The 20,014-nt window shown below is 35.7% G+C and overlaps 1 protein-coding gene and 1 pseudogene across 1 annotated transcript; both read left to right on the top strand.

The window, feature by feature from the left end:
• The first annotated feature begins 1,240 nt into the window (after positions 1-1,240).
• LOC145807094 (beta-1,2-xylosyltransferase pseudogene) lies at positions 1,241-2,330 on the top strand (annotated as a pseudogene).
• A 3,782-nt stretch (positions 2,331-6,112) lies between these two features.
• On the top strand, positions 6,113-10,350 carry LOC114273048 (cytokinin riboside 5'-monophosphate phosphoribohydrolase LOG1). Its single transcript, XM_028214787.2, has 7 exons — positions 6,113-6,325; positions 6,860-6,957; positions 8,406-8,436; positions 9,243-9,342; positions 9,590-9,660; positions 9,827-9,970; positions 10,084-10,350. The coding sequence occupies exons 1-7, from the start codon at positions 6,206-6,208 to the stop codon at positions 10,087-10,089; spliced, it is 570 nt and encodes a 189-aa protein (XP_028070588.2). The 5' UTR covers positions 6,113-6,205; the 3' UTR covers positions 10,090-10,350.
• The last annotated feature ends 9,664 nt before the right edge of the window (positions 10,351-20,014 follow it).

Raw genomic sequence — 20,014 nt, 5'->3', positions numbered from 1 at the left:
GCTTTTTTGATTTTTTTAAATTTTTTTGTGAGAAAAAGAATGTAATGATTATGGATTGGATGTGATATTTTAACTTATTGGGCTAAAAAACCTATTTTGTTTTTTGTGACTAAAATAGCCCAAAAAGCCCCAACTTTTGCTTCCCAAACAAAACCTAAAGGGTTTACCACTCAAGAGATTGCAAAGTCGAATTCCATGAAAGCCAGACATTTCAAACCTTGGAGCCACCGAAGGTTTGTCCGGTTATTAGTTTTAAGTATTCGAGATCAATTGAGATGCGCATAAATTGATCAAGATACTCAATTATAAAAATATATATATATTACGCGTTAACTTTTGTTTTATCACAAATTATATTATATAAAGCTCAATTCTCATTCAATGTCACGAGTGAATTTGATAATTTAAATCGTGAATTTTTAATATTTTGAATTTTTTTTTTTTAAGATTTGTAAATCAATTTCATGCCACTTAAACAGGACATCCTCGCCCTCTAAAAATAACAATTTATAGAGAAAAAAATTTAAAAAAAATCCTTGTCATCCAGGTTATGAGTTCGTTTGGAATGTAGATTGACTTTTTAATTTTTTAACTATTTTAGTCTGAAATTACAAAGTCTCGTTTAGGATAGGTATTTTTGATTTTTTTAACTTTTATGAGAAAAAAATAAAATGATTATAAATTAAATGTGACATTTTATTTTGTTTAATTAAAATAATTAATTTTATCCTATATAATTATTTTAGTCCAAAATATATCTCAAACGGAATTTATGACCTCGTTTGGTAGAGCTGTGGAAAAATGATTATAACTTATACCTTAACAGCTTATAGCTTATAACTGTAAACATAAGTTGATTTTTTACTTATAAATTAAGCTTCTCCTTCCCCACTCAAAGAATCAGTTGATTTTTAACTTACAAAAAATTATAAACTATATTGTTAAACTGAACTAAGCACGTCAAAATAATTTAAATTAAACTAAAGATTGAAATAAATTAAAAATAAATTCCACCAAACTGGGCTATGTAACAGATAAGAAAGGGCATTCATGGTATGCCATGTAATGGCCAGTCGCCACGCGAGCGGATCCTCTAGAGTTAATTCTCTAGAGTGATCTCCTAAAGTGGTTGATCGAACGGCTCAGAATCAAACTCACCAAAACGACGTCGTTTTAGTGAGTATTTTGAAAAAAAAAAAAAAAATCCAGATTTTTTGAAGCTTTTTTTTGCAGATCAACAATGGAATGCGGAAGTTTTGAGCTCCACCAATCTCTCACCGGGAACGGCCACACTCTCACGGATAACCCCCACAACTTCTCCCTCTCAAAACCATGGCCAATCCTTCCGTCGTACCTCCCATGGTCTCTCAACCCCAACGTCCCCTTCAGATCCTGCGAATCCTACTTCGGCAACGACTTCACTCGCCGGATCGATCTCCTCAAATCCTCGCTCTCCCATCATCGGACTGGAGGCTGGTTTCGGTGCTTCTACAGTGAGACGTTGCGGAGCTCGATTTGTAAAGGCGGGAGGGTTCGGATGCATCCGGACAAGATTAGGATGTCGATTAGGGGAGAGAGGTTAGAGGCGGTGATGGGGAGGGGAGAGGATGAGGAGTTGCCGGTGTTCGAATCGGGAGCTTTTGATGTTGAGGTTGTGGATCGATCGAGTCATGGAAGGAAGCTTGTGGATGATGAGTTTCTTAATCAGTATGTGCAGTTTGGTGCGGATTCGCAGCACACAATGCGTGGTTTGGTCGATTCGGTCAAGTTAGTTGGTGCTAGTGACTTCCAATGCTCTGAGGTTAGTAATTTATCAACAAGTTTTAGATGTGTTGTCATAAATTCCACTACTCTGAATTGCTAACTACTTCTTTTACATGTTGATGATGATTTATTTAGCTTTGATTTAATTTTGTCTTGCGATTTGGGACTTGAGTTAATCTGATTTGGGTTGTTGGGTTGTGATGATGATGATAAATGGAAGCCATTGTTGATCTGCAGAAAAAACTTCAAAAAATCTGATTTTTTTTTTTTTTTTTTTTTCAAAATATTCACCAAAATGACGTCGTTTTGATGAGTTTGATTCTGAACCATTCGATCAACCACTTTAGGAGATCACTCTGGAGAATTAACTCTAGAGGATCCGCTCGCAGTGGGCACATATACGCGCCACGTTCATGCTCATGCAGTGCACTATTATTATGACACGTGCATGCACATTATACTATCTTTTTACGATTCTTTTTTAAGGAATATTTCATGTGATTTTTTATTTTCATTTTTATTTTTATTTTTATTTTTTTTAGATAGTGATTCCACGTGATTCTTAATTCAGTGTTTTATTAATTTTTATTAATTTTATTTTTAAATTTTCAAATTATTATATAATATAAACAAAAAATTATGAGGTGTTTGAAATTAAATTTTTAATTTTTATTTCTCATAATTTTAAATTTTTTAAATATAAAAATACACATGTTGCAATAGTATTTGTTGTTGAATTTTCAAAACAATATATTTGTTGTTTGAAAATAAGGTCAAGTTTGGCATACTTCAAATAATCTATCTTTTTATCTTTTTTCTATCACATTACCTCTCTACTTTTCTACATATCTTTTCGTAAAAAAATAAAAAGTACACTTAGTTAGGTCATCACAAACAACCCTTAAATGAGATTTATTTTTTTAGATTTGGTAAATGAAATCTTTAACGTCTTCAAATTAGTATTAGTATATGTGTGATGTCACTTACATGAAATTATTTTCAAATTTTCAAACATAATCTAGAGCTATAAATGAAAAATAGATAATATATTTGCGTTGTAAAATAAAAAATCTATGTATTACAAAATTAATACATATTTTATATATCAAACACTAATCTATACTATGTATTAAGGGAAATAAAATTTCTAATGAGAAAGGATGTGAGAGTTCCACATACTCAACATGAATTTTTAAAATTTTTGAATTATTGTAACAGGAAAAAAAAAAATTTGCAAAAGAAAAAGAATTAGACCCCATATATATATAGGGAAATGTTTCGTAGCTCGAAACATTTTGGCCCGAATGGCTCGAGGGAGAAGACGCAGAGAGAAGCAGAGGGAGAGAAAGAGAGAAGTAGAGGGAGAGGGAGAGGGAGAGAAAGAAAGAGGCAGAGGGGAAGAGAGAGAAAGAGAAGACGATCGTCGCTCCGGCCAGCCGCCGATTCGCCAATCGTCGCCCAGCTCAGCCCCACCGCAGCCTCCTACCGCCATCGCCCCACCTCCGCCTCCTCCTTCTCCTCCCCCGAATATTATGCCCCATCCAGTCCTCCTCCTCCTCCTCCTCCTCCCTCCTTCCTCCTCCTCCTCTTCCTCTTCCTCCTCCTCCTTTCTTTCTGGTCTTCGTCCTTCATCTGCAAAAAAAAAAAAATCGAGCCATTTGAACTCCCCGTTTTCAAGCTACGTAGCAGGATCGATATGTATATATACATATATATAATCACTGTAGTCATCCCTTATCAGCACCTACTCAAAAGTGAGGGATCACATCTAATCGAATTTGACTTTTTGTAGGGGTGAACTTCAAATTCAAAAATAAAGAATGACTCAACTTTGTGAGATATTAATGGGTCATATCTGACGTGTTTTTGTCTAAGAAAAATGTTAGAAATTTTAAATTTTTTTATTAAATACTTATATTGATGTGATATTTATGCTAATGTTTAGTAAAAAAATTTGATAAATTTTTTTATATCTTTAACATTATTATTTGCATAGTGGTGAGTTGAATACGGTAATAATTTACCTTCTTTGACTAGTTTAAATAGTAAATTTATTATGTTTAGATGTTGTTTGAAATGATATAAATAAGTATATTTTTTGATATTTTATAAAAAAAAAATGTAAAAAAATAGAGAACTGATGTGATCTGAAAAAGATAAAAAAGTAAAAAAAATATACTATGGTAAGTCATGCCAAACAAACTCTTAATTTGTAACTAATAAAAAATATTACATAACATTGTGGGGAAATCAGGCATGATATTTTCAAAAAGTATTTACAAAATAATTATAAAAAATTATAATTTTAATTATTATAATTTATAAAATTTATTATTGATTTGTAATTCTTTTTTTTAAAAGACACCCTATAATGTAATTTTTCCTCATATTATCACATGATATCTTCTCATATTCAGGTTTTGTTTGACATGTATTATTTTAGCACATTATCTTATTTGGGTCATAATCATTTTATTTGAATCATATTATTTTTTTACTACATCACTTCAACGCATATTTTATATTTTTTTTTTATAAAAAATCAAAAAATATACTAATCTAACACTTTCACATCAATTAGACCTTACAACTTTTTTTTTTTTTTTTGGTGAAAATAGATTAGACCTTACAACTTAGGGAAATTTTATTATGCACATCTCATATTGTATGTATTCAGAAGTTATATATATATATATATATATATTAATTATAATCAAGGATAAATTATACTTACACTCCCTGATGTTTAAATTTAATACATATCATTCCTTGACGTTTGGAAAATTACACTAACCCCCGTCATTATAATTATTTAGACAAAATGAAAGCAATGAACTTATGCACTCTCTTTTTTCTTACTTTACTTTACTTCCTCTCCTCTGTTTCTTTTTTTTTCTTTCTTTCCTTTGCTTTACTTTTTTTTAAAAAAAAAAAAAAAGTAATTTCATCTGTTTCGTACTAGGAGTTGTTGTCTTTTATATAAGCAGAGGGTTTGTAAAATAAAACTATTAACCACAGTGGTGGACATGTGATTTCCAGAACGTCAAAGGGTAAAATGTAATTGGACCAAACCTCTTGAGGTGTCAGTGTAATTTACCCTATAATTAATTTTTTTTCTTTAGTTATGACCTTATTTTTGTTGTGACTCATGAGATCTTTAGTTATACCTCATGTGTTGTTTGCTTATGATTTTTTTTAATTATAACTCAGAAAATATAATATTATATTATTTTCTTCTTTAGTTATAAAGTGTATACCATACTCTTTCCTTACAACTTATCCTATCATTTTCGGTAGTTTCTAAAAAAATTTATAAATCGTAATACTATCTTAAAATAATTATAAATTCATAAAAAGGTTCATGATTTTAATCATTAAAATATATAACATTTGTCATATATTTGTAACTATTTTTAAATTATCCTAATTTGTTTCCTATCAGACTACGGAAAATGTTTGAGACCCTTAAAAAAACTCTCACAATTTTACCTACAATGATATATCAGGATAAGTTCAATTATTGAGAGTCTCATTTCCTTGTCACATTATTGTGAATAAATTTATGAATCAAATATGTGGATCTCTAATATCACTCATCAAATTAATTTCCACATCAATTAAACCATACAACTTAGCAATTTGTTCCTTCTTTTTCTTTTTCTTTTTCTTTTTTTTTCTTCTTTTTTTCTCTTAATTTTCTCTACTTTTGTATTCGTCGTTTATTATTTGGTGGAACTCATTTGAGGAGACTAAAAGTTGTATTTGAGAAGAAATTTGTGAAAGAAAAAGAAAAGGGAGAAGATTTGTATTAAAAACAGTTCTTTTTTTTTTTTTTTTTACATTCAACATCTAAACATAAATGGCCATGTATAGTGCATCTTTAGTCATGTTGATCGGTAAAAATTTAATATAATAATGATGATATGTCAACATTAACTCGTTATTTTATTAAGTAATAACAAAATTACACATGCAATAGTGAATTTAACTATTCGGATTTAACTATTTGTTTTAAGATAAATTTTTATAACCGTTACATATGAGTTTTATTACGTCTATATATTATGTGTCAGTAATAACGTAATATTAATATTGTATTAAATTTTTTTCTTGTTCTGATAGTGATGTGCTATGTGATACTGGAAGAAAAATTAACGGTGATAGTACACACATTAATTGATGTATTAATTAGTGTATCAATATATATTATTATATTGTCATCCGTTAGTATATTAATCAATATAGCAGTTAATACATAGAGCATTATTTAAAAACTAAATATCACAATGAAACTACCGACATGATATCAGGGCTTATAAATACATTGGGGCAACATGCCCAATAAATTGGCAAAGGTGTGGGCATATTGGGGCAGTGAATATTTGTATATTGCTCCCAAGTGTAGAGAGAGAGAGAGAGAGAGAGAGAGAGAGAGAGAGGGATGGAGAGAGAGAAGGAAATAAAGGAGTCAAAATTCAAGAGAGTATGTGTGTTCTGTGGGAGTAGCCCAGGAAAGAAGAGCAGCTATAAGGACGCTGCTATTGAGCTTGGTACGGAATTGGTACGTACATACCTGCTACTAACTAACAAACCACTGCTCTGCTCTGCTCTCTGTTTATCCTCTGTTTTCGGCTCTGCTTTTGCTTTGTTTTGTTATGTTATGTTCTTTTCGTACAACATAATTCTGTTTTTGCACTGTTTTGTCGTCTCTATAAACATAATTCTGGCAGGTTAGCTTCTCTTCAAAACTGTTTTTTACTCATGAAGCTTCTTAGCTTGCTATTTATTGAATCAAAATTTGTTCCAGAAGTTCATGCCATTTGAAGCCTTGTCTAAAGTTTTAGATTCTTGGAAATTCAATTTCATATCTCTTAAATTTTTAGTTTTCTGAAAATTCCACCTCTAGACAAGGTGACAATTCAAGTACTTGTTCATCTTAGATTTGTACGTACATATAAGAATGTATTTGTGAGGTGTATCTGCTAGTACTCTCTCTCTCTCTCTCTCTCTCTCTCGGTGCTATTGACATGGATGAATTTTTGAGTAAATGATATAATGGCTAATTGGGTGAGTGTGATATGATTTTTCATTGAAGGTTTCAAGAAACATAGATCTTGTTTATGGTGGAGGAAGTATTGGTCTAATGGGCTTAGTTTCCCAAGCTGTCTACAATGGTGGTCGCCATGTACTTGGGTAAGCAGCTTCCTTAACTTTTCATCTGTACTACAAAGACAAAATGAAAATATTTAAAAACACGTACGTAAAATTCATACAAAACAATGTAACAGTAGCCGTGATGGAGTAGGATTTTAACTCAGAAAGGGCACGACTGAATTTAAATCTTAATAAAATTTACAATCCAATATAACTTAATTTTTTTTATGGCAGAACTGAAAATTAGTGTGATGCAATAGTTATAGGTAAATATAAACTCAAGTTAACCAATTAAATTATATAAAGACGCACACACAAAAAGAGATACCAAGAGGGATAAAGTAAGAAATAAAAGTAAAGGTGCCTAAATAATATGTAGGGACTGCTATATATCATTTGTTTTTTTTACCGCTTTGAATCACAGAATCATATGACAATATATTATTAATTGTTATTAATAATTATTTATAAACAAATAAATTAATTATGAGTATTTAGATAAAAGGTGATAAAAAATCAGCAACATATAACATTTCTCTAATATAAAATTTATAAGAAACTTTTAATATAGGTCTCGTTTGGGAATAGACTATTTTAATAACTTTTTAATTTTTTATGAAAAGATATGCAGAAAAATAAAGAAAGTGATATGATAACTTACAGTAATTTTTTGACTAAAATGTATAGTTGACAAACGAGGCCTAAACATATATATATATATATATATATATATATATATATGTTTAAGAAAAGGTAAAAGAAAATATTGATATAAAAATTTCACAACATTACTTGAAAGGTTAAAATTGAAATAAATATTTTTACAAGAGACAAAAGCATAATTTTTTAAAAGATGAGGGGGGACATGTCACGTGCCTCTATCCTAAATAGTAGTATTTTTGTAGTTATAAGTCACAATGACGATAACATTTGGGTACCATTTGACACGGTACCTTATATATAGGGCAATCATAGAGACTATTAAAAGTGGTGCTTTAAAGTAACTATTAATGATGTGGTATTTATTTATTTATTTATTTTTTTTAAAAAAAAGGACACAACAACACTAGGTGGGTGGGATCTATTGCTACATCATTAGTGATAGTACTAATTAATGCCCTCACTCATTTTTCTTATATATAAGATTAATTGTATCTTCTGACAAATTTTAGCTTTTTCACACAAAAAAATTAATATTATAAAGTGCCGTATCATATAGTACCCAAGCATGACACACTTGACTTATTTAAAAAGTAAATTAAAAGTTAATCTTTTAATTTTTTTCTAAAAAACTGTATAAAAAAATAGAGATAATATAATTCAAATAAATTAAAATGCCAAAAAATTGACATTTAGCCAAGTTCTAAGAGTAGGGCATTTCTCAATGAAGAATGAGATGACATTTTTTAGGTACGGTTGGGTAGCTGTTATCCTAGTTGGTTTTGGTCTTTTGACTAATTTTTATTTTGTCATCTTCTTGTCTCCAGAGTAATTCCCAAGACACTCATGCCTAGAGAGGTATGTTTGCTACTGCCCATAATTCTTATTAAAAATGAAAATGACAATGAAAAAATAGAGGTTGAGAGCGAGAGAGCGCATTATCTACATTTTTTTTTCAATTTTCTTTCTCATCTTGTGTGGTAGCTACTATTACTTCGAATTTCTACCTTATCTTTGTTGTCTCGGACATGTACTTGACACTTGTCTCTTTAGGAACTTCGTAAAGGTACTATGTGGAAGTTTTTTCCAAGTGGTTGATGAATTTTCTCATTTGGGTGTTGATGAACTTTATAATATCCATCACATGTGTGGCCACACTCTGGCACTCAAAGCAATTTTCACCTGATTTTTTTTTAGGAGTAAAGAGACAGCACAAATAATTCGAGAACAGAAATATCTTCATAAAAAATATATGGTTCGGATTTAATTATGGTACGATAGAATCCACATCTTGAATAGATTTAGATCTCACGTTAAATTTTTGGGGTACTTTTTGTGATAAGGTTCATGTGTTTGTGCAAATGTTTTCTTGTCAAATTGTGTTTTGTCATGTGCTTTGCTTTTATATTCCAGAGTATTGTCCTCCTAAGGAACTGCCGACTAAATTGAGCCCACCTCCCTTAGCAGTCATCATTCTCTGCTCCCAAACGCCCCTCATCAGCTCAACAATAGTTCCTTGAGAAATTTGGGCCGCCTAAAACTCTCTATCTCTCTCTATATATAATTAGTAGTTGTTGATGTGGGGTTATTTTCTTGTCCCTATTATAATTTGTATTGGGTTGTTGGAGACACTTGTTACTGTAGTGTACTGTACTCTACTGCAGATAACTGGTGAAACAGTAGGGGAAGTGAAGGCAGTAGCAGACATGCACCAAAGGAAGGCAGAGATGTCTAGAAATTCAGATGCCTTTATTGCATTGCCTGGTTTGTATTTGTCCTCCAAATCTTCTTAGCTTAGACACTCCCCCTTAAAAACACTATCCACTTTTAATCTCATGATATGGTGAGAATCTCAAGATAATCGTACGACTGAATGTGCATTAAGACACCCTCTCAGAAGCATAATACTTGTAAATTTTCCTATGAGTGATTTCCATTTGACAGTGCTTGTCTAGCATCAATAGCAGAGCTTGAAATAAGAAATATGTGCTCTTATTTTTGTTGCATAAAGGTGGTTATGGGACTCTTGAAGAGCTTCTTGAAGTCATAGCCTGGGCCCAACTTGGCATCCACGATAAACCGGTAATCTCACCGTTGCCTAATGCAGCTTTCCCTATTTCCCTCTTATCAATTATTATTTAAAAAGGAAAAAAAAGAAAAAGAAAAAGAAAAAAGAAAGGAGTAATTTTCTAACCTTTCTCATCACATAGGAAATTTTAAGAAGTTCAATTTTGATGAATATGTGCAGGTTGGACTGTTGAATGTAGATGGATACTACAACTCTCTGTTGTCTTTCATTGACAAAGCAGTCGAGGAAGGCTTCATTAGTCCAAGTGCACGCCATATCATCGTATCAGCTCCTACTGCAAGAGAGTTAGTGCAGAAATTGGAGGTAAATTAACAAAGGTTCAGTAAGAAGACAACTCTAGGATAACTGTCTGTTTCATGACCACAACGCTGAAAACATTTCCAAAAATAATATGAATTGTTGTTTCTCTTTCTCAGGAGTAAATTACGCGGCATGAAAGAGTTAATTCGAAGCTGTACTGGGAGACAGAACAGCTAAGCTTTGGTCCCAGAAATCTGAATCGTGACTGATTAGTTATGTGATGAAGATGTATAGAAATATAGAGGAAGTTGGTGGCAATTACTGTCGTGGAGGGTCTAATTTTTAGGAAACTTGGAATTTTCCCAAGTAGGGATTTTCTGTTCCTTTTTTTCTCTCTGGCTGTAAACTGCAAAACTTTATCCTCAATATATGTAGCTTCAATATTTCTTTTTCCCACTAGGAAATACTTGTTCTTTCAATGATCCATTTGTTGGGTAGTAGGGTGGTCGCGGGTCGGTTGCGGTCACGGAACCTCAAATCCGCCATCTGTCCGCTGGATTGGCAGATTGGAGAAAATCAATATGCATCCTTCCGCCAATCCGGCGGATGCGGATTGAGTGGATTGACAGATGGATACAAATCGGTTTGACGGTTTAAAATTTTACAAATTTTCAAAATAATTCAAGATGTGCACTTCCTCAAAACAAAACAAAAAAACATGTGCACTTCCTTCCTCAACCGCCACCTATGTGCAATGCATATATAAACTACCAAAAGATTATCAAATAAAATCAACCCATGACCCCAAAAAATTAGTGCAGTGGTCAATTTTTCAACATACAGTGGTCAATTTTTTAGCACTAAGCTAGTAAACTGTTTACATACACCCACCCTTCAACCTCTAGTTAGTTTCAAATTTTCACAAGTTAGAGAGAGAAAGACCCAATACTCAAAAAAGCCAAAACAAGTTCAATCCCAATTACCCAACCCACAAAAACACCCAAAATATTAGGAATCAAGACAAACCCACCTCAGCTTGGTATTGGTGTTGCTCACCGGAGGTCTCGGGAGCTTCTTCTTTTTCAGCAACAGCGGCCTCGTAGAAAATATCTCACCAACTTGATCGCCGATCACCTTTTGGTCATCGCTCGCTGTAGATCGTCTAGATCGTCGCTCTCGGGAGCTTCTTTCGTGTAGATCATTGCTTGTTGTAGATCGTGTAGATCGCCGCTTGTGTCAATCGTCGTCAATAAATAGGTAGGGTTTTGGGGGGGAGAGAGAGAGAGAGAGTGTGTGTGTGTGTGTGTCTTCGAAGAAGAATGGGTTAGGTTTGAGTCTGAGAGCAGAAAACTGGGCTGAGGGGCTAGGGCTGAGTAATGAGGGTGTAAAATAAATAAATAAATAAAACAGTAATGATACGTAGCTCGAAATTTCCAAGCCCAAATTTACCCCGAATCCAAAACGACGTCGTGTTAAACAGTAGTTTCATTTTACGAGGGGGTTATTGAATGAAAATTATCTTATCGGTAAGAGAATTTTAATATATCTTACCGGTAAGAGAATCCAAAACAACGTCGTTTTGAGCAGTCGGGGGATTCGGGAAAGAAAGATTCGGGGAACAAAACATTTTCCTAAATAAAAATGGACAAAGTAACGGGCGGGTCGAGTTCAGTGGGTATAATGGCGGATCAATCGCAACCCGACCCGAACCCACGAAAACACATAATTTGGGCCTGCACCCGCCCGCCACGTGTCACGCATCTACCCAAAAGTGGTCAGGTCAGGCCGGGCCTGTGGGTTTGGCGAGTCGGGCGATTTATTTGCTCAGCTTTATTGGGTAGTGTGGATCTTGGTAACTATTTGAAGAAGGTGGCCCCTGATTTGAATTTTGGAGCAAGACTGTTTTGATATTTTTGTACTTGTGACCTATAGCCTAGCTATATATGTACTTGAAGGAAACTGCTATGCGTATATTGCTTGTCTCTTTTTCTAATTGCAACAACTGTGAACGTAATTCTAGTTTTAGAGTTAATAATGTAAATCATGTGTTATTATTTGTTTTTGTTCTTTTTTAATTTTTGTGTCGTACCGATCTTACATGTTAGGGTTCCGCAATTCCTAACACCATTTTTTTTTTGTCCCCTAGAAGGCTAAAAAGAAATGAAAACAATTTTGAATCTTAAATCAGTTGAAAAAAGATATACTGGATTAATAAGCACAGTTCTCAAATAAAAAAGAGCAATGAATTTTAGAAAATATGCAGAGCACAAAAAATAGATTTAGGGCACAAACAAAGAGAGAAAGGGGGATTTACTGTGGGTGATACGATGCCGCATTTGAAATCGCAAAGGAATCCATTGAGCTTCTTGGGGTTAGATGACTATGCCCAAAGCTAAGGGGGGTACAAGTTTCTACGATCTACCAGGTTTCAACAAAGCACTTCTAGCCAGGCAAGGGTGGACGTTGTTGAAATTCCCTAACTCTTTTTGTGCCCAGTTCTTGAAAGTCATCTAATATCCCAATACTGACTTTCTGTATGCTTCAAAAGGTCTGCGGGCTTCTTGGGCATGGTCGAGCTTATTGGAAGGAAGGGAAATCCTTCATAAAGGAACTCGGTGGCAAATTTCTAATGGATCATTTGTCCACTTTTGGGATGATAAGTGGGTGGCCTACTCGAAGGATTTTAAGATCTAGACCGCAAACCTCATGGGTGCGCAATTTCTAAAGTCAAAGATGCAATTTGTTTGGGGGCAAAATTCCTAGGATGTGGGCCTCCTCTGTCAATTGGTATCGAAAAAGGATGTGGAAAATATCAATGTTATCCTAATTTCAGTTATTGCAACGGAGGATTCGCTAATTTGGCACCATGTGTAGACCGCCCGAACTCGCTCTGCGCGCCCCCCTTTCGGAGAAGGCGCATATTGGGTTCTAGCTACTACAGTTCGGACTCCTGTCACGGTTCTGAATCTAATCTCACAAAGTGCAATGTAAGACTGATAAATTACCAAAGAGTCCAAATCCGACAAGTCGTTTTGGAAAATCGATTTCAATCAAAAGCGCCAAACATGGACTGCTTTGTCAGATTTCAGAGTCGCCACCTAAATATTTTGTTTTGGAAAATTTAGGAAACCCTGACTCATGCCTAAGGCCACGTGTCCATCATCACCAAAGTTGCCTCGGCTCAGGAACTTGGGTACGAGAGGGGAAGGTCTTGAAATGAGCACCATCACTCGCCTGATCAAAGGATCGGCCTCTACTAAGCATGATATGTTGTTTTGAAAACACATATGTTCTTTTCCGGATTATTTAGCTAACTTACTATGTGATGCGCACAGTATACAAGTATAGACTAAATCGCTCAATTTGGAACAAAACATCTCATGTTTGTTTTGGAAAATGGTTTGAAGATGCTACCCTCAATTAGGCTAAAACGCGAATTTGCCACCCTCAAGTGGGCTTGAAAACATGATTTTGCCACTTTGCAAAGTGAGCTTAAAATGCACATTTGATGAATTGTCCCAATTCAAGCAATAAAGTCTTCATTCACAGGCATTCATGTAGTTAATCACTTAAGCAAATAGCCTCATGGCAAGCATGCTATCATGACAATCACTTACACACATGCAAGGATGCTAAAGCGTAAACACTTACAGTGTACTCCGAGCCAAAACAAAAGCTAGTTAGTAATTATGCATGATCCTAGCTATGTTAAAAAATATCTAATGTAACACATGCAAAATGCAATAAAATAGGTTCGGCTATTCTAAGATGGCATGTGAATGCAACAATTGATACATGTATTCAAATAGGAATTGAAATACAATGCAGTTTGAATGATGCGCCGAGCTCGGTGCATGCAAGACAAATGAATGGATGCACGCATGCAAAGCATAAGGTATGCTAATTGAAATATGCCTTAAACTAACCATCGAAACTGGTAAGTAAAAGGGAAAAAGAAGTAGGGGTTGGAAGACATGCACACACATACATACCCTTATTATAACATTGTGCCCTCTCGCAAGAGGGTCCAAATAAATGAGCTAAGCTAGCTACGCTAAGCTAATAACTAATCTAATAATCTAATTAGACTAATTATTACATAACACAAATTGAATAACTAGCTACAACTAATTATTATATTACTTTAACTAATCAAACAAATTAATTAAGTTACAACACCGAATGCTAACTAACAAGTAAAGCACTAAATCAGGCTGCCTTAGCTCTGCCTTGTACAATGAAGGATGCATGTTCTCGATTGCCGCCTCGAAACGCCTTCCAGATTGCTCTTGAAAGGCTCTGTTTGCAGGGTGACTTTATGAAGTTTCTGCTCCATCTTACCAAAACCACCCTGAGGAATCCACCAATGGCCTGCCGACCATGAAAGCTTGCTGCCGGCCACCTGCCGGCCAGGGGTATGCACCGCCAGCCAAAAGTGAAGCAGTGTCGGCCACTAGTGTACTGCAACACCATTCTGCAACAGAGCACAAACTAGAGAAAAATGGATGGTCTCCCAAGGGTATGTACGTACAATGGCACTCTATATCACCTCAAAATATCAATGGAGAAGCATCATTGGATCCAAGACTATCAATCAAGCATCGCAATGCATGATGGCCAAAAATCCAACTTGCACAATTTCGATGAATGCACAACAAACAAAACAAGCAAAACACTAAGACCACGGCCTTATCATGAGTGATCAAAGGCAATGGAGACAAAGGGGATTGGCTCACTTTCATTACTTTGAGTATGAAGTGGGCCAATCCACCTTGTGTTCAACATAATGTCCGGTTGAACACGATGCAATGCACATGCCACATGCTTATCTTGGCATGTTAAAGGCACCAAACCATGCAAGCAAAGCATGCAATACATGTTTAAAGCTAAAAACACCAAGGCTAGTGAAGAGCATCACTCTAGAAGCATGCAATACAATGCTCAAACACCCAAACCAGCTCAAAATAGAGCTTAATCATGCCAAAACAATGGCCTAAACATGCTGAAATTGGAGCTCAAAATGCTAGAAGAACATGCACACTTGTTGGCCTATAAGCAAGGCATAATACACAACCCTCAAAAGCTATGAAGAAGTGAAGTATATGGGAGTGTGACTACACTATATGCACTGAAATTACATGCTAAATGGTGCCATACCATGCAAACATTACATGCATAACATGTTAAAGGCCTCAAAACTCAAAGCTAGTCAAGGTCCTTTACACTACAACCATACTAACCAACGCTCAAATGACCTTGACCATTCAAAACAGACCTAAGGTAGGTTGAAACAGTGGCAAAAACATGCTAAACTTGCAGTATATATAGCAAGAAAAATATGCTCATTTGATGGCTCACAAACAAGGCATAAGGGCACAACTCTTAAACACAATGAGAGAGTGATAAACATGAGAGTATGACAGAAGTTTATGCTCTGAAATTACATATCAAATGATGTCATATCACACAAACATCACAAATATAACATGCTAAGGGCCTCAAAACTCAAGACTAGTGAAGCCAACTATACCATAGCTATACAAAGCAAGCCATATATGACCAAGACCACTTAAAACAGACCTCAAGCATGTTAAATCAGTGATAAAAATGTGCTAGAGTAAAGATAACACATGCTAGAATGATGAACTAAAGCATGAAGCATGTTAGGCCAACAAGCATGATTGCACTACAAGTACCAAAAGCATGCAAGCAATAGCCAAACCAGCCTAAAACAGAGTTATGGCAGGTCCAAAAAGTCACAAAAACATGCTCAAACTCAGCCTAAAAGAAGGAGAAACGCATGCTCATTTGGTGAGCCAACAACACAAGCAAACAAGACAAGAGGAGGGGGGACCACCCCCTCCTATTTAAGGCCTCAAAACAGTTTTTCTACCACTGAAATTCCTCTGGAATTTAGTGGTTAAAAGGCCAAAACAAGATGGTTTGAAAAGCCTTTAAAAGAAGGCTATAAAAGGCTTTGCAAGCCAAAGAGCAAAGAGAGGTAACCACCCCTTAACCACACAAGGTTCAAACCAACATTTTTAAACCATAAAAAACAAAGTTTTTTGTAGTTAAAACCAGCCTCAAAAATAGTCCAAGACAATGGAAAAAGGATGGTGAAGCAAGTGGCTAAAGCAAAGCTTAAAAGGGGTAAGGGTTAACCTTTGAAGCACAGCAGCACAGCAGCAAATCAGCCTATTTTCTAAGCCAAAAAACCTTCCAACATCCTAAAAATAAGTTCCAAGGGACCTCATCCCAAAGATATACTACTTTGGTTAAGGATGTCTAGGCAAACTACAAGTATTTCTCTACTTCTATGCACAAAATGGCAAGAGAGAGAGAGAGAGCTCTAGAGAGAGAAGCAGAGATTTTGCTCTGAAAATTGTACAGAGAGAGAGAGCTTTTAGAGAGAGAGCCTCTCCAAACTTGTTAACTTGTTCTAACCTCCTAAAATATGAGATATAGCCTCCATATATAGCCAAAACAAGAGCTTGGTCGAAATATCTGATGAATAGGACAGCTGGAGCAACATAGAAACAGCTGGAGCTAAATATCTGCAAAAAAAAAATGAGTTTTTCCACTGTTGGCCGGTAGAGGATCATAGATGGCCGGCACTACACCATTTCTGGCCGGCATGGACCATAAATGGCCGGCACCCTTCACCAGTGGCCGGCAGAGAAAATCTGCTCTCCAGGCCCAACTTCAAATGGACATAACTCCTTCATCTGGACTCCTTTTCAGGTCATTCTTGTGTCCAAACTGAAGCCCCGGAAGTAATATTTCCAATGATGGAAGCCTCACTTCAAAATTCCAAGTGTGAAAAAGGTTATTCCTGTTTGAGTGAAGACTGTTCAGTTTCGATCCTGCGGGGATTCATGCCAAACTTCTCCTCCAACTTGTTTTCTTCTCTCCTCTCCTCTTTTCTTCAACTCTAAACCCCTAAGTAAGGTGTTTTGAAAGATTTTTCAAATTGTTCACCTCTCTTTCATTCATTTCCACTTTGCCTTGCTCGGTTTACCGAAAAGCGTGACATTTAACAAAATGCGAGCGTCGGAACATCGTAGGAACTTTTTCAAATGCTATTTTGAAAGAGAGGGTTTCAAGGTCTAAAATATTTTGATCAAGATCATTTTGGTCCAAAAAGGGGTATGAAGTTGGGATTTGACTCTCTTCTTGCCGAAGAAATTGAACCCTTGCACTGCACAATTTTCACCACCAAGTAAACCATCAGTAACGTCCAAGTCTGAAGGACGGTCAAAAATGGGGTGTCTACACCATGACTATAATGTCAAGCTAAGTTAAACAAGCAACAATTGACTTCAGCTAATCCATCTTCATCTTTTTTGGTTCTTAAATAGTTTTGGAAAATGGTTTGGAGCCTTCCAGTCCCTCTGAAGTTGAGACATTTTTGTGGAAATGTTGCAATAATTATTTGGCCACCCGTCAAAATATTTTCTGAGGCAAATTTTCACAAGATAATGTGTGTCATGTGTGTTCTAGCCACCAAGAGTCTATCGAACACTTGTTATGTGGTTGCGATTGGGCCAAGGCGGTTTTGTTTGGGAGTAATTTAAGTTTGACGTTCAATGGTAAGGTTGTATTCCTTTTAAGGTGGTCGTGTAATTTGTATCATGCCTTTTTGAAGAGCACAGATCGAGTGACACATTTTTGCAAATTTTTGTAGCTAGCTTGACACATTTGGAAGTCCAAAAATGCGTAGGTATATAATTAGTCTCATGTGAACCCAATGGAGACCATTTGTATGGCTACCTAAGCTTGTCAGGAGTTTGAGAATTTACCCACCCTTCTCTGTTCTGGAGCTAGTCTTGGGTCCATCTTCTGATCCACCCCTTTTTGTTTGGGTTCCTCCTCCCCAGGCCTACCTCAAAGTTAACTGAAATGTGGCTCAAAAGCTTGGGTCTTCTAAAGCAGCCATTGTTATCTTGCTTTCGGACTGTCAGGGGAAGTTGTTAGATAGGGCTGCTCAACGGGTTTATGTTAGCTCGGTATTACAAGGGAAAGCTTTGGCAGTTAAGCGAACATGTTTGATGTCCTATGCTCTTAACCTCTCTTCAGTGGAGATTTCAAGTGATAATAAGAGCGTGACTGTGCTACCCCTTGAGACTGTGCTACAATTATTGAGGATATTCAATGTCTTGCTAGGGGAAGAAATTTCTTTTTCCAGTGGAGTCCTAGGGTAACTAATGGTGTTGCGGATTGGGTTGCTAAGGAGCCTCTTTCTCGGTGCTTGCCTTGCCAATGGGTGTCTAACCCTCCTGTGGCTTTGTGGAATGCTCTTTTTCTAGATTTTAGTTCTTTTTTCGGAATAAAAAAATATATAATATATATATATATATATACTAGAAATCAAGTTAAGATTTTCTTATTTATAAATTTAACTCAATACATTTTACAATTAAATTTGGACCCCAAATTTTTTTTGTGCCTTTTGTGTTCTATTATTTGGCTGGGCTTCAATTTTAAGCTACTAATGTTATATGGGCTATAAATATTTTGAAGTTCCTAATTTTGTGAAAATTTAGAGTTCAGAACGGTAGCCTGACTCGCCTTGAGTCAAGGCCAACACTTTAATTAGTTATGTGAGTCCCAATCAAAGCAGACAATATTATATTCTATAGGATTGGAACACCGCTATTGGAACAATGCGAATAAGCGCAACAAGAGGTATCATATTGACCTTTCAATTAAGGAAAATGTAAAAAATAGTCTTTAAGATTGTTGTTAGTGTTGTGTTGGAAGATGTACAATTTTTTTTTTTTTTTTTTAGAACCAGGCATACTTCCAAATATATTACCCATAAGATAAACATTTAACAGATTTTTCCAGTTTGTGTGCTAGCTCCACCAGAGACCTATCCACATTAATTACAGATAAAAACTGAAAATGATTACTTAAAGCCAACACATCCTAGACAACCAAAGCAACCTCTTAATTCAGATAGTTTTGTTGCTCAAAACTATCTACCAATATCTGACAATCTGTAAATACTGAGAGACACTGAATCTTCATCTTGACAACCCATTTAATAGCCTCTGTGGGTGTTGATTTTTGACCACACAACCAAATAGAGAAACTCAGCAGGAGAGCACCGACATAATAGATTAAGCCTGAACAACTTGTCACAGAAAAATAAAAATATGGCGGTGGTTCATCCACCCGGGGGCACTCCGACGATCAAGTTAGTAATCAATTATCTCTCAAAGATAACCAATAGTGCTTAACTCATCAGCTTCCATTACTGCTGCTAACTTCAACCCTACGATTAGTGTCTCATATTCTGCTTTATTGTTTGAGGCTTTAAACCCCAAACGAATAGACTGCTCTAACATTCGCCCATCTAGTGATACCAACACCACTCCTGCCCCCGCTCCTTGACGGTTTGAACTCCTATCCACAAACAGGCAGAAGGAGTCGCCGATGTAAATATCGCAGGGCTTGGGTTTTTCTTCTATTTTCTGCTCTGTTGTGGGGGTTTTCATTCCTCATTCCTAACTGGGTCTCTTCTTGTTCCCCTGGACACCCTAAACTGCGGCTCACCGGAGCCTGGCGTAGGATGGCACCAGGCATGAACTCGACCACAAAGTCGGCCAGAACCTGGCCTTTAATTGTCATTCTAGGCCTAAATTCCAAGTCATATTAGCCCAACACTACTGCCCATCTGGCTACCCTGCTTGTCAGATTTCCTTGCTACAACTGGGATTTTAAGGGGTGCTCAGTCAACACCACAATCTTGTGGGCCTGAAAATAATAGTTCAACTTCTTGGAAGCCATCACTAAGGCTAATGTCAATTTTTCCAGGGGTAAATACCTAGTCTCTGCGCCTGCTAGGGTTTTACTCACATAGTACACTGCCCTTTGTTCTTCTTTTTCTTCTCTGATTACCACCGTACTCACTACATGCTCTGAAACTGCCAAGTATAAGAACAATTCCTCTCCAGGTACTGGATTTAAGAGAACTGTAGTTGTGGTCAGGTATCTTTTCAAGTTGGCCAGGGCGACTTCGCATTCCTTTGTCCATAAGAAGTTCGCGGCCTTCTTCAATAAACTAAAAAATGGTTTACACTTATCTGAACTTCTGCTTATAAA

Source organism: Camellia sinensis, chromosome 14 (genome assembly GCF_055761805.1).
Source record: "Camellia sinensis isolate YWXY chromosome 14, ASM5576180v1, whole genome shotgun sequence".
In the NCBI taxonomy this organism is placed as follows: Eukaryota; Viridiplantae; Streptophyta; class Magnoliopsida; order Ericales; family Theaceae; genus Camellia; species Camellia sinensis.
The sequence above is the reverse complement of the archived record's forward strand: the minus strand, read 5'-3'. Positions and strand labels throughout refer to the sequence as shown.